At 35.6% G+C, this 15,435-nt stretch overlaps 1 protein-coding gene across 2 annotated transcripts in view; it reads left to right on the forward strand.

Moving 5' to 3' along the window:
• The window catches only part of LOC149471954 (dynein axonemal heavy chain 3-like), a 156,249-nt gene that overhangs the window by 86,704 nt on the left and 54,110 nt on the right, over nt 1-15,435 (forward strand). For both annotated transcript variants that reach the window (XM_089651965.1, XM_089651956.1), the window contains exons 10-15: nt 1,274-1,478; nt 5,676-5,879; nt 6,864-6,994; nt 7,681-7,876; nt 10,677-10,871; nt 11,226-11,414. In XM_089651965.1, the coding sequence (XP_089508091.1) occupies nt 1,274-1,478; nt 5,676-5,879; nt 6,864-6,994; nt 7,681-7,876; nt 10,677-10,871; nt 11,226-11,414 (1,120 nt within the window). The remainder of the gene's footprint in view (nt 1-1,273; nt 1,479-5,675; nt 5,880-6,863; nt 6,995-7,680; nt 7,877-10,676; nt 10,872-11,225; nt 11,415-15,435) is intronic.

Genomic DNA, 15,435 nt, shown 5'->3' on the forward strand with positions numbered 1-15,435 from the left:
AGTTTAGTTTAACTGACTGATCCTTAAGAGCTATATCTGTTTGCCAAATAAATGTCTAATTTGCATAATAAAAACATTGTTTAATTACTTGCCCTCTGGAAGATTCATCCCCCTTCCTGACCAGGTCATTTTGTTGCGATACAGCACTGCGTTACTTTAACTGACAATTGCGCGGTCATGCAATGCTGTACATAAATTAAATTTTTGTCATTTTTTACACAAATAGAGCTTTCTTTTGGTGGTATTTGATCACTACTGCACTTTTTATTTTTTTGCGCTATAAACAAAAAAAGACAGACAATTTAAAAAAAAATATTTTCTTCTAGAAATCATATCTAATAAAAAAAATTAAAAAAATCTAATTTCTTCATAAATTTAGGCCAAAATGTAGTCTACTACATATTTTTGGTAAAAAAAAAACCAATAATCTTATCTTGATTAGTTTGCACAAAAGTTATAGCGTCTACAAACTATGGGATATATACTGTATTTTTTTAATACTAGTAAATGGTGGTGATCAACGACTTATAGCAGGACTGCGATATTGCGATGGACATTTTTACACTAACTGATACTTTGTGGGAACCAGTGACACTAATACAGTGATCGATGCTAAAAAGTTGCACTGACACTGTACTAATGTCTCTGGCTGGGGAGGGGTTAAACAGCTAGGGCAATCAAAGGGTTAACTATGTGCTTAGCTATGTAATTTGTGTACTATATGTGGTGCTTATACTAGGCAACCTGCTAGATTTTCTTTCCCTGCTTTGCAGGGAAAGAAAATCTAGCAGATCTCCACTGACAGAACACAGCTCTGCCTTGCGTACACAGGCAGAGCTGTGTCCTGTCAGTCTCCTCGGCGACCAACGGGTGCTGGCGCTCATCCATTGGCTGGCGCCCATTGACTGGCTTCTGCCGTGACAAAGTGGCGCACCCCCTACACTAGGAAGTGCAGAATCACATTTATATACATGATTCTGCATAGAACGGCCACCCTGTAGCAGTAAATCTTCAATGGGGCGGTTGTAAGCTGGACATACTTCTATCATTTAGACAACTATTTGAAAACCATACATTTCCACGTAAGCTTATATGAATACAGTACACCCTTAAATGTAACTTTCTTTACATTGAATGTCTCACTGACTTGAAAACAAAATGCCTACTGTATAAATGCCTTGTATAGTCCTACAGTAATGGGTTTTTTTTTTCATTTTTATTTGTTACTGTTTTTTTATTTATCAAGCAATGAATGTTTTTTGTGTGCTTTTAGATATGCCAAAGTGTACAAACCTTTTCTACAAATGCTCTCTCCTCAAATTGAAAAGCGTCTTGAAACACTTGCACAAAAAGATGTCAGTTTGAAAGTCTATGCCAGAGAAATTAACAAAATGAAAGAACTGGCATCAGATGTTGCTTTGTTGCCAGTATTTGTGCCCATGAAGATGATGCTTATGGATTGCTCTGAGTTTAAACAGGTACATTATTTTTCTGCCGTAATTCCAGACATTGTTACAATGTACACAGAGTGGCTAATTTACTATAGGCATGTAGGCTGTTCAATTTGCAAGGGAAGTTGCACTTTGCAAGTGAATTTGCTTAGTGAATGAGGTGAAATTTTGCTGGCTTCCCTCCTCTAATCATGCCCATTCAAAAATGCAGTTTTTTTTTATTTCCCTAGCACGTGATTGGGTATTCTTTGCAAAGTGAAACTTCACCACATTCAAATTTGCAAAGTACAATTTCCTTTGGGATTGATTTACTAAAGGCAAATAAGTGGTCCATTGTACAGAGTCTTTAAAAAAAAGAAATAATTGTTGTGGTTTTATGAGCCTCGATGTTATACAATCTGCATTTTTCTTACTAGTTTTTCATCATTTTGGTCCATGAAAAGTATTTAACAAACCATTAATATTTATGGTTATTAAAAATTATTTGCCTGAACATGATAACTAGCAAGGGTAGAGAATGAAAGCAACAGATATCCCTGATAAAGTTTGTTTTTGTGGTTAACTGACATGAGCAAATTAAAGCCATGTATACAGGCAGGAAAAGGGAGTGACCCAGGTGTATTACTAACTGGGGCTGAAAAAGCATACTCTATGTTCTTAGCAAAATTCTTGCTAATAAGTGCATGCTCCACTGCAATAGGAACAGGATTCTGTATATTTAGCAGTTTTCCTTCTTGGATCTCTAAGAAGATTACTGGTGTTTGTGGTTATCACAATGTAAAACATCATCAGTGTTCTGTGTATTCAACGCTTGTGTATCAGTCCTAACTGTTACTAGCTAGCAAATCCATTGGTTCTGGCTACTCTTCCCTCATTTTTAACACACTCATCCCTCTGGGGTGGGGGGTTAAAGTATATTTAAACATATTTAACCCCTTGGAGCCGAGCGCACGCAAATATGCGGCCTCTCGGCGTCTGGGCCTTGATGAGCAGCCGCATATTTGCATGCAATTAGAAAATACATATGTGCTGAGAGCGTGCGCTCTACACGCTCCCAGCACATAAGTCCGTGACTCATGGAAAGGTACCCTTTTGATTGGGACCTTTTCCGATCATGTGACCGCTGTGACGGTGAATCACAGCGGTCACATGACCCTAAAACCCCGCTCGCATCCCGGCTTCTGAACCTCTTAAAGGGCCAGGAGGCACTGTCACTATTAGGTTAAACTAAAAACTAATAAGCTAAATGCAGCATATTGCAGCTTATCAGTCCTTGTGGTTGGTCCTTTTGTAACTCTGTCTCCTCTATTTTCAGTAATCCTTTGAATAACACACTTCCCCCTTAATGCCTATGCTTTTTTCCACTGTATCCATGATTGTCTCACAGACTAGACTTCAAACATATCTGCCTCTGTTCATCTCCATTACATATTGGATTGATGGGGGGTGCTGTAGTTTACACAGTAAAGATATGGTGAATTTATTTTCACAGAAACTGACATAAAGACTACATTTCTGGCAAGATCAACAGGTATTTTATGCACTTGCTGAAAATGTGTTAAGCTTGAACATTAAAAACAAATGCAGCTGCTGCATCCAAGGACTGATAAGCTTCAATATATATACTTTTTGTTTTGTTTTGTTTTAATAAATACAACAATGTGTTTATTAGACTACTTGATAGATTTCAGATAAACAGATATATGTTTTACGTAAATTAATAATGCTTTGCAGATGAGCTATTCCATTGCTTTACTTTACTGTGGATTTTTACCCAACAACATTTCTGTCATTAAACAAATGTGTATGTGGATTTTTTTTTGTTTAATCTTTTTTATTAATTTTAAATAGTTTACAAATAGATATCCAAAGAAAATAATTGTTCAAACATTAAAAACTTGTACTCACCACACAGAGAAGAAAAAAACTACAACAAATAAACATATAAAAAGGCATATGTCTTAAGTCCCCATTCTACATTCATAATTGTCTACCACAGTAGAAGGGGTGGAGATCCTCTAAATTTGAATGCGTAAAATATTAAAGTTACTCGGCCCTGCCACCTTCTCCCTGTATCCTTTCACACCTCTTTCCTTTCCTCCCACTGTTTTCCCTTAGGTTGTGAGATTACAAACCATTTTAGTGTGATAATGATATTGAATATATTGTGAGAGAAAAAAAAAAGAAAAAGGTGAACTGTGTATAAATCTAAATAGTCTCCCTACCATCCCTCCTGACCCTCCCTCTTACCTCTTTTCAGAACCAAAATGGGCATTTGTGAACAAATTATGTGACCTTTATTAACTAGTTCTCCCTTCTACTTATCTATCTCACCTTTAAGGAAGGCAAAATAGAAAAAAGAAAAAGATAAATTGTGTATAAATTAAAATATCCTCCCTACCCTCCCTCTTACCTCCCTTCCGGCCCTGGATGGGCATTGTATGTAGATTTAATGTTATGGTCAGTTTAAACCTTAGGTTGGCTATATACAGAAGTACCAAGGAGAGCATTGAGAATTGAGACAGCTGTCCATCCTCTATCCATCCAGTATAGCAGTGCTTGGACCAATCAACTTCTTGGCTGATATTTGGTTGGGCCTGCACATGGTTTAAACAATGTGTTGCCATAATCTATGGAATAGGGAAATCAAAATGCTGGATGTACAGAGTTTCTCTAACAGTAAATTTTGCGAGAAATAAGGAACACTTAGTTTGTCTTGATACTCACACGCAATGTTGAGTTAAGTGTTTACCTTGCCACTATTAGGCAAATCATAAAAATTAAAAGTTGGCATTTTAGACTTATAGTTTAATAACATTGAAAAACAGAGTCACAAACCTCTGAATATGGCCTGTAGTAAATGTTTATCATTCAGACGACTAAAAAGGTTCTGGTATTTAATGCTGTTCTATACTACAGCACACACATTTGACTCTTCACTGCTGAGAAGTAATAAATGATTGCAATCTCTGCTGCTGCAGCCTGAGTCTCTGATGCCCCTGTGGCACTAAACAATAGAAAAGTAGATCAAGGTAGAGGATTTGCTAGACAATAATTCACTAGTCTCAAAGACATGTTTTTTATAATTTCCCTTTATGGGTTTCATGTCACAACCTTATAACGCAAACAATTCAGTTTTCATTATAATTACCATTTCAGTTTCAGAATTTCTTCTATAATGTCATTGCAACCTGTAGTTCTCTTTACAGGGTCTTGTGTAATGTGATATTATTTATATGTAGATATATTCAGATTATTATGAGAATAGGGGGCAAATAATTCATGGTAACCAATCAAATTCTTATATGTGTGTGTGTGTGTATATATATATATATATATATATATATATATATATATATAATCTGATATATATATATATATATATATATATATATATATATATATATATATAAAATCAGATCAGTCAGGGCTGATATAACCCATTGTTGTGCATTAAGCTGCATCATTAGAGCACCATGCATAATAATATAAATGTTTCTGAGTATATTTCTATCATTGTAAACACTCACATTAATGTTATAATGACATTGTTAAATCATTTTAATGTGTGAAAAAAAGATATTTAAAAAAAAGTCACTTCCCATAGAAGAATATACCTAGAGCACACTTAGACACCCCCTAACGGCTTCCCTGAGCCTAATTAAGACTAATGTAGTGGAAAAAGCTGTCTCTCGAGTGCCAGGGAGATAAAATTGCACATAGTTTTTCTGTCCCCAGAATGTGAAATACCAGGTTTATTTTTAAATAAAGGTATTCTGTTTGTGTAATGTACAATGCCTTTTTGTAAGCTCTTATTTATAGTGCAGGTGAGGAAAGAAGATGCAGACTTCGCAGTTTTACATATGTTCAAGGGAGGAAACCTGGGTCCACCGTAATTGTTCCTGATATAGGGATGTGCTCTCAGTCCCAAATCAATCTTGTCACTCCTCAGAAAGCAATGAAAGATAATAAGTACTATTCACCTGATTGCCTTTTTGCTCCAAGACAGCTGGTGACGCTTGTCTTCCTGATAGCCAAGAGTCTTAGATCTAAGGCAGGGATAAAGAGAAGCTGGGAGCTGGCTGAATCTAAATGTGACAGTCGATGGCTGTGTAAAGGGTCAGGAGGGACAGAATCTGTGACACGTAGGCGAAAGGAACAACATTTATCTATGATTAGATGTCGCCTTGTCTGACTTTTTATTTCTCTTTTTTTTTTTTTCAGCAAATGATTGATCGTACCCACCAGCTGACTAATATCATAATTAATAAAGTTACTTCCACGTCAATGAAGTTTAATCGAAAAATTTGTTGGCAGTATGATGGCATTGTCACAAAAATATCTGCCATGGCTGCATCAACATCTGCTCTTGTTGAGCTGCAAAACTACATTGACAGTCTGAGAAGCAAGGAGCTACCAGAGATTCAGGTATCTTAAGTCTATTTTTTGGGGGGAGATTTTTTTATGTTTTCCTTTAATTATAGAGATATTTTGAGTGACATTTTACAGCAATTTTTTTAATTCAGTTGTTTTATTCTTTTTTTCATTTTTCTTTCTCCCAGAATATCAGGTCCTGTTTTCTATCAGCATTACAGATGTTGACTTGTAGCACAACAGTATCAGTCTTGCCCATTATGTTTTCTAGTCTATTGTAAAAAAACAAACTGGCTCTTTCTAAATTTCCCATAATGCCTTTCATCAGTTAATTTAAGTGCACTTTTTTATTGCGTGACTTATAGTTTTCTGTGCTCAGCCAAGCAGCGACTCTGCAGACGATGCTGTGAAAATGCCACAATGACACATGGTTAATGAGCGTCACTGGTGACAGTGACGGAGAGAAAGCTTGTAGCATATATTAATAGTAATACAACTTGCAGAGATTTGAAGGGTAAAATCACACTTTATTTATATATTGTCACATTTCTAGCAGTTGATAAGTCAATTTGGATTATAAATAGGATGCTGTATGGAGGTGATCCTACTCTTTCTAAGGTTATCAAGCCCATTATGGTAAGGTTTAAGGTGTCCATTTATCTTGTGTTGCTTCTAATTTATCTTCTTTTATGGTGGCAGCATTTAGGTTTGTTTGGAAAACGGCTGGACTGTTTTCTTCCACATCTCTCTTTATCTTGTGATAGGATTATGCTATCACAATATTTCTGCCATTTTAAAGATAGCGCTTTGAGAGTATAGCCCAGAAAAGTCTGTATTACTAATCTGGAGCCGAAGTGGGAGATGTTGATGCATATGGTCACAGTTCATTGTGCTTTTCCTAATAGGGCCATAAGTGGGGCTTTTACAATGTGTTAGGCATTAAAGCATGCTGATAAACCTTCAACAAGAACATTTACTTCTATCCTTCTGTGCTGGGGTCATCAATGTAAATGCAGGTCTATTTCTTTCAATTCCTAGGAAAAGCTGGCAGTGGCAGCAGAAAATCTGCTTTTCCTAATGGACTATGCATCCTTATCAAAAGAGGACATTATTCTTAACGGAAACACGTTTTCCTGGCCTCAGAGAATCATTCCTATCATTAACAGCAGGTAATGAATACCAGACAAACCATTTTTTTTCTCATACCAAGTGTCACCGTGAATGTAATGAGGGGATACATACAACGAATAGGAATAAGAGGCGGATTGATGATGTCACCACAGCTTACACTGAAGATCAGTCTGCTAGAAAATGTCACTGTTGTTTTAACCTAAATCCAGTAATGTTTAATATAATTGAGGTTTAGCCCATTGTTATACATTCGCTGGATGATGAATAGAAGAGAAGGATTAGAGGCAAGTTAAGCCAGAATCACAGCTGATGTACAATTTTTTTAACAGGATTTTCCTCCAGAATTGTTGAAATGACCTTTTTAATAATTTCAGCGGAATTAATAATTTTTTTTGAAGTGTTAATGACAGCTAGAGATGGGGCATTAGCAATGCATAGTAAATGCAGAGCCTACACTCTTTTTTTCTGCATTGGAAATGGGTAATAATACCAGTCCTGCAGGTGATGAAAGCTTGAGCAGTTTTAGTGAAGATTAAATTTGATTGACCTTTATTAGGGTGATTAACCTCTCTGAAATTAAAAGCCAGCTCTAAATTATTCTGTCCAATTTAAATGTGAACGCATACGAAAAAAAAAAAAAGTAGCATGCCAGTGGATTATATAAAAAGAAGATTCCATTTCTTCTCCCCCTTCTCTCTCATGTGCCTTGCAATCACTTTGTCAGTGAGACACGACTGCAGAGGGAGCATGATGGGGCTCTGGCAAGGCTCGCACAGTGGCAGAAGGATTTCACAAAGCGCTTGGCTGATGTACTCATTGAGGTGAAAGACTTCCAGAAGAAAGACCGGATGACTGAAGCTACTACTAATGTACAGAAGCTTAGCTCCATCAGCAGGAGAATACAAGACTTTATGGAAGAGGTATGCTGTCTTTAAGAATGTTGCTGCACTGGATTGCTTTGACACTGACAATGCAGTACATTGTACTCCAGTGTAATTTTCCTGCTGCCTTCTCTGTCTTATTACCAGTGTCTGCTTTTTCATCCTTTATCATGTTAGGTTTGCCTGTGTAACATTTATCTTTGAAGGTGGTGGCAAATGGATATTATGTAGATTTCTATGTCCAAATAATTTTAGTCTTGGTATAGCAAGCAAACAGGTAACCTAAATATGTGCTGCAGGCTATTTAGTAAATGTCTGTTAAAACATTGTAAGCAAAGAATTACATTTGTAGTAATTTGTGGTTTTTGCAATATTCTGCATCATAGCTGTTTCAGTATCATATGATGCAATGTAATTTTATTTAGTAGTCAGTTGGCATGCTATTTTCAACTGTGGCTTTAATCTTTGTAATTAGACATATCTAACTATACTGTGGTCAGGTATATCCCCTGGGCTTCTGCACATTGCAGTAGGTGAATGGGAAGCTACACTCATTTTGTTTGGATTTGCAATGTGATATACAGTCCCAGTGCCAATACTATATTGTGTTAAATACAAACTTAAGAATGTGCTGTCTAGACTGTATTATCAGTTCTATTTTTATTGTAGGTTTTGTATGAGTTTTGTAGGAACAATTGCTGGGGCTCTTTTCCCAGCTGTGATTCTATAAATGGTTTCTGTCTCTTTAATCGTTATAGATTGGTACAGATAAAAGCCTTGAAGGATTCTCTATGTGTTTAAGTTCCCTAATGAATAATAGCAGTATAATGCATTTTGGAGTGATGTGTTGTGTATTTCATGCTCTGGTATCTGTCATGGGGCCTGAACTTGTAAATGACTAATCACCACATTACGTGTTATATATGGTGGTTACTAATCTAGTGCCCTACTTAGGAGTATGGTCTATTAAGATTCATAATTTGAGCAGGGTCACCCTCAATTTTTCAACTGAATCACTGTTGGCACATTGTTGTTTTATATGTATTGCTCAGTGCTAGCTTTTGCCTACCTCTCTAATCATTGCTGAGCATATTTTTGTGTAAAAAGTAAATTAAAACAACAGTAACAGATGTAAGGTACTGTAACACATAGAAAACAATTAACAATTACTCAACTGATTGGATTATGGGAAACTGCAGTTTTGCTGATATGGGTTACTGTACTTTGTCACTGCTTTTTGCCCTGCTATATTGAATACCCTGTGTATCAAAGGAACAGGCAGATTGACCAATATAAATGATCAGATAGACAACAAATAATTTTTCTTTAAACATTATCTCTGCATTTAAAGAAAAATAGATATTATTGTAGTTTCTAATTTTACCTATTACCTATTTTTTCTTCCATATGCAAAGCTATGCTTAGTCATTTTGAGCTACTTTTAAAGGAAAAGGTAACTGTATGTAGGTTTGCTTAATGGCCACTGGTTAGGTAGGTGGGCTCACTGTTCACTGCGTATACATAGCCTAGTGTCATAATAAGAGGAGCTGAATTATATAAACACTCAGTTACAATGCATAATGTTGAAAACAGTTGGGCATTAGGTTTGTAAATATATAAACGAACACCAGGCCTCATGGGAAAAATAGCATAAAATAAAGGAAAGCAATTGCATCACTTGCAGTGACCAGTCAAATTTCAGCTTTCATTCTTGCAAGAGAAAGCTACAAAATTAAAGGATAAAGTGGTTTGATTCTTATGGGAAACACACAGTCTCCCTTTACACCAAGATATGTGGCCTGTTGTCTTCTCTTGAACATTCCGGAAATATACTATGGTTTTATTATAAAGTAATGTCATATTCAAAGTTACCAGACTTAAGTAAGGTATGTCACTTTTTTTTGCTCATACTGCCAATGCCATAATAAAATTAAAAATTGGCAGTTTTGCACTTTGTGTTTGATGCTGCACTAAGCTGCAAAGAGCTGGATTTATGTTAATTATGATTTCTCAACACATTTGATATTATGCCTTCAGTAAGTTATTCAAAACGTCTATATCCGTACTGGATTTGGTATTACACTGTAATAATAATTTAAAATGTGGATAACATTAGTGTATTTCAGTTCATTAAAGTGTCAGTTCACTCAAAAGTGATTTTGACTTATAGTTCCCTGGTGGGCTAAATCAGCTTCTTAATACCGTGAGACCTCCCTGGTATAATTCCAGACCATTTGGGGTGTTCCATCCAACCTTTGTGTGTTCTCTATGACATACAGTAGAAGAGATTAAAAAATACAACAAACAAAGAGGGACCCCTCATAATGACTAGCATAGACCTTTTTAAGTGGTTTAACATTTCAGCATCTACTAAAAACTGAAATATTTTTATGTTTACTGTTTTCGATGGAGTAATCCTTTATTGAACAGCAGAACGTCCAAGCACTAGGCTCTTGGGGATAGACTTCCTAACTGAGCACTTGTTTTAAATAATTGCTGATACTTGCCAAAAACTTGTGGTCTATAAACTACCATTTTTTTGCCTCCCTTCTGTGCCAGTTCACTGAATGAAATTTCTGCAATCACTGCTATTGCTACTTTTAAAAGTGCTGTTAATTATGGCTTAATTCATAAAAAAGTTACATGAAGCATGAGTTTTTATGGCACATGACTACTTTTGTTGTAGAAATCATAAAATATACGGTACAGTGCTCTTAAAAATCACTATATAAATCTACATTTGACCTTATAGTGAAAGTAAAATAGTCGCTAAATAGATGAGGGGTTTGATGAATAAAGTAATTCAATTACTTACTAAGGCTTGTATTTTTTTTTTCAGAGATCTCTAATTAACAAAGAGGAGATGCTTTTAGAAGTTGAACAAATAAGCACATTCGATCATATAGCTGAGATCTGTAGAATAAAAGAGCCCTATGAAGAACTATGGACAACCGCTGCACATTTTAGCACTTGCTATGAGAAATGGATGAATGGGCCTCTTCTACAGGTCAATGCAGAAAAGGTAGAGGAGGAGGTATGTCGTAACTTTGCTCTGGCACCTAATATAAGTTGTGCTTAATTTGGCGATCTGGGATCACTTTCGTTATGAGAGGTTCTGGTTCACAATACGGAAGAAGGGATTATATTTTATGGTACACTTAAGCTTGTAATATAGCGGAAAGGAACACCTCTTTGAAGAGTGATCTGAAAACGAGCTGTCCATTCCCTAAAGAAAGACTAATGTGCTGTTTTGCTGTAAAATCAATTTAAATTTAAATTTTATTGGTCTAATATGACAAGAATTACCCTGGGCCTGGCAATATGATAGATGAGTCATACACAACTGTAAAAAATCAATAACTGTTTTCTGAAAAATGTTTGTCATCAGGTGCAGAATTTATGGAAGACTAGTTACAAACTGACAAAAGCATTTTATCACCCGGACTTACACGGACCTCTTAAAGTCGCTACAACCATTAAGACCAAGCTTGAGAAGTTTAAGATCAACATGCCCCTTGTAACAGCTTTGTGTACACCAGGGATCAAGCCAAGACACTGGAACCTAATGAGCAAAAAGGTGATAGAGCAATTTGTCAGTATATTATTGTGACAAGTATGTATTGTGTTGCTTGTCTCTATTGTAAGTAGTAGAATATCACTTTAGCCTTTTTCATTTGTCATCTGTTTTCATCATCCTTCTGGCTCTCCTGTGGCATACAGTTAGCAGGATTCTAAAACGGTATAATAAATTGGAATCTTAGGACAATTAAAACTGTCCTTGTGCTGGGCTGGATTGGTGAACAATTGAAGATTCTAAGGTTTTCCCATTTAAAAAAGTTAACTGTACTGTTCTATCCCATGTAGCCTTTTTTTCCCCTTAACTTTCATTTACCAAATAATTTCAAACATCAGCCACATAGTTAAAAAATTAGCTTAGGACAGAACTGCAGATATTTAATACAAGGTTCCCATTTTTTTATTAACTTTACCTTCCTTTTTTCATTTAGCCCTCCCTAACCCTGTTCCTTTAGTTTCTGATTTCTGTACAGCCACAAAGTACAATTATAATGTGTTCTTAAAGATAGATTATGCCTGTCATGTAGGTACTGGTATATTAATAATACAAAGTCAGTGGTGAATAAACACTATAATACACTACAGTGTAGACGTGGTGTTAGCATGATTTTTTTATACATATTTCCAAAAGTTGTTTAGTGAAGAAAATTTCACCCTGACTTTTGTCCCTTATACTACATTGGTAGACCAGGAGTGTCATGTGTATTCCTAGATAGCAATTTCTAAGCAGCAATGCCAAGGAACATAGGAAACCAATCAGTAAGATTTTTGTTTAGTTTTGGTTAGTGTAGAGAAGGATAAGAAATCCCTTTAAAGTGTGTATTGCGTTTTGTCATTGCTAAGGAGATGCACTCTCTATTTATCCTAGTAACTATTGTCACTAGGACTGAATATGATAGAGAATCAAACATTTTACAGTTGTCACCTTAACAACAGATCAGAGTAAATATTATTATAGGAATTATCTGGTGAATAATGTCTAAGAGGGAAGTTTCCATCATTTTGTAGAGGTTTCCTCCCACTTCCTGTCTGTGTATAGGACAGGACATAAAGGAAAATCTCCTTGGGATAAAGACAGCAAAAATACATTTGCAATGGTTTTATCCCTTCCCTACTCTATCCAAAAATATATAAAAAAAGGTATGGCTTTAGATGTACTTTAATTGTGTATGTTGGTAGGAGGGAACCCTTAAGACCTGTGACACAGTACTGCACATATTGCCATGGGTACCAGTAACTTGTGATGCAGGTGAAACATGCACTCAGCTAAAGAGGAATAGCAGTGCTTTTTAAGAATTTCTTTTGTAGCAATGCCCACAAAGTGTAAACAATAATACTTATTTGTGTGACATTTTCATAGTACCTCGCAGGGCTATGATCCTGTTTCAGTGATCAGGAAATTCCTTATCTAAATAGGCCCAATGCCAGTGTTCTAGCCACATAAATGTAAATCCTTTCTAATTATCAATGAAAACATTTTGTAAGAAAAAAAGCAAGCAGATCTCTGTTAATATAGAGCAATTAAGTACTCGGCTTCAATTTATCAGTTTTGCCCACAAACATTAGCCACACACACACATTCCTTCTTTTTTCATTTTCCCAATGTCTTTTGTGAATATTACCAAAGATCCCATCTTTCTCCCGAATTACTGTTCTTTTTTTTTTTTTTTGCATAAATGGGTCTAATTACCTGAATTCAGTTTTGATTAGCAATGTTAATTGATGCAGCTGTGGATGCTATCTGTTTACCTAAATTACCATGTGCAAACAGCAATATGTCTGAAAGTGAATATGCTCAACTGAAAATACTAATTAGTGGTGGCAGATTGGTATTCAAGCCCCATCTTTAGGCTTTTTAATGAAAGCTCAGATGTGTCAGAGTTTTTATGGTATTCAAACAGAAATTTCTGTTATGTATGATTTTAAAATGAAATTCTTGACAACAGATGGACTGTCATTGTTATAAAAGTATTTAGTATTTGAATATTGAGATACAGATAAAGAAAAGCTGTCAATGTGAAAAATTAGGGGCCCATATGTGAAAAAGAAATATGGAGGAGTTTACTATAGCATCCAATCTGATTCCAGTTGTCTTATCTTTATCAGGAAAAAAATTAATCTTGTTTGTTCCTGGTGCTCATAGAGTGATCAGTCTTGTTGAATGTGGCAGTGCAAAGAACAGTAACGATGTGTGAAGTGGAGAGACCCAAAACCACCAATCAAATATCAACTTGCTGTAATCTTATTAATAAAAACAGAAAAATAGGTATCTTTAGTGAGTCAGACAGTGTAATCAGTATTATTCTGAAAGCGACCACGGTGAGAAAACAATTTACAGGATAAGTCACCTGGAAAGCAAATGGCCTTTATTTGGCTTAAAGAGTAAAGAACAAGGGCTTTTCTATTATTTTAGATTGAAAGCATGCCTTCTGTATATATTAAGCACATATGGCTGTTTCCTCATTGTTTTATGATATCATTTCAGCTAGTGTCAGTTTATACTTAAAGGTTTATTTCTTTTACATTTTGCTGGAATGCTTTAGGACCTTAGATAGCATGATATCTGCATAAAAGCAGGATCAGTAAAATGCAACTTTGATCCTCCCCGCCCAAAATCTGGGATTGTCATGAACCCCATTTCGTTCCCCCTCCACCCCCAAAAGAGGGCTCCCACAACCCTAAAAAAAAAAAAAAAAATATATATATATATATATATATATATACACACATCCATTTTCAAGTGTTTCTTTTTCCTTCTTCCTTCCTTCTTACTGATAACTTCAGCATTCTTTGGTGAATCCAGGTGGGATGGGCCTTGATTCCCTAAACATGTAGGCAATTAGCTGTATGATGCAGGACATCATTGAACCCAGTAGAGATCAGCTTAATTTTTAGGGGTGGTTCCCACCAGAACTTGTGTGTTTACGTGCAGCCCCATATGGTCCGTTTCGGTTTATACAGCCTATTCATTTCAGTGGGTTGTCAAAGGTACCCAAACATGGAAAAAAGTTGTGCAAGCACTGCTTTTTCAATTCACAATGCACCAAACCACATGGTAGTGTGGTTCCATGCAGGTGGATGTAAGATGCGTTTGGGGTGCCATCAAAAATTAAATGGAACCTGCATGTATCTCTCAAGGACTGTGCACTCACGTGCAGGAAAATGTGCCTTTCCTGTTCCACGTTCTGGTGTGAATTTTTAAAAAAATTAGATTAGAATTTTTCGCTCAAGTTGGAGTTGGGTTTTAAGAATAAATCAAACAAACAAATTATTTTGCTTATATGAACAACACTAGAGGAAGCCTGGAGAACTATTTTCAGAGATTGGTTTTCACTTTGAGATGTAAATAGAGCTTAGTATACATAAAACTGAGAACTCAAAAAATTAATTCTTTAAAAATATGCCTATATGTTTCATGTTTGTGTTCATTATTGGAGCCTTCTTCGAGTATATGGCATTTAATTTCCTTGCCATGCATGCAAACAACCTATAATATAACACAAAAAAAATCCTTTGAATTTGGTACTGTCAGCACCACTCCAAGCCATGTTTTTCTACAGATTTTAGCCTATTAAATGTTTCTAATTTAAAGGCAAGGTAGTAATCTGACATGGGGAAACAGATAAAAAATATAGTTCTGTTAAATATAAACATTAATATTTGCATTATTATTTTTTTATTTAGCTGACAGTCAGCTGGTATTTTGTTTCTTGAGATTCCAGCGATAAGTATTAAAAGGGTGATGAAAGTAGGTTAACTTGGATTTATCTCACACGATTAATTGAAATGCTGCTAGCATAATTGTATCCCAGTATTAAAGAAAACCAAGTTTATATTTTTACCATTGGCTATGGCTACCATACTTTTCATGTTTCTTTCTTATATATTCATTATATGTTTTGTTATTTTCCACTTGTATAAGGTTTTGATGTGCATACTGTGCCCAACATGAAATCTTCAATATTTTTGTTATTATCCCTGGGAACTCTAACTATGGCTATTTTTACAAAATGCTGTACTTT

Source organism: Staurois parvus, unplaced genomic scaffold (genome assembly GCF_062004578.1).
Source record: "Staurois parvus isolate SC_StPar_1 unplaced genomic scaffold, SC_StPar_1.0 ptg000025l, whole genome shotgun sequence".
Lineage (NCBI taxonomy): Eukaryota > Metazoa > Chordata > Amphibia > Anura > Ranidae > Staurois > Staurois parvus.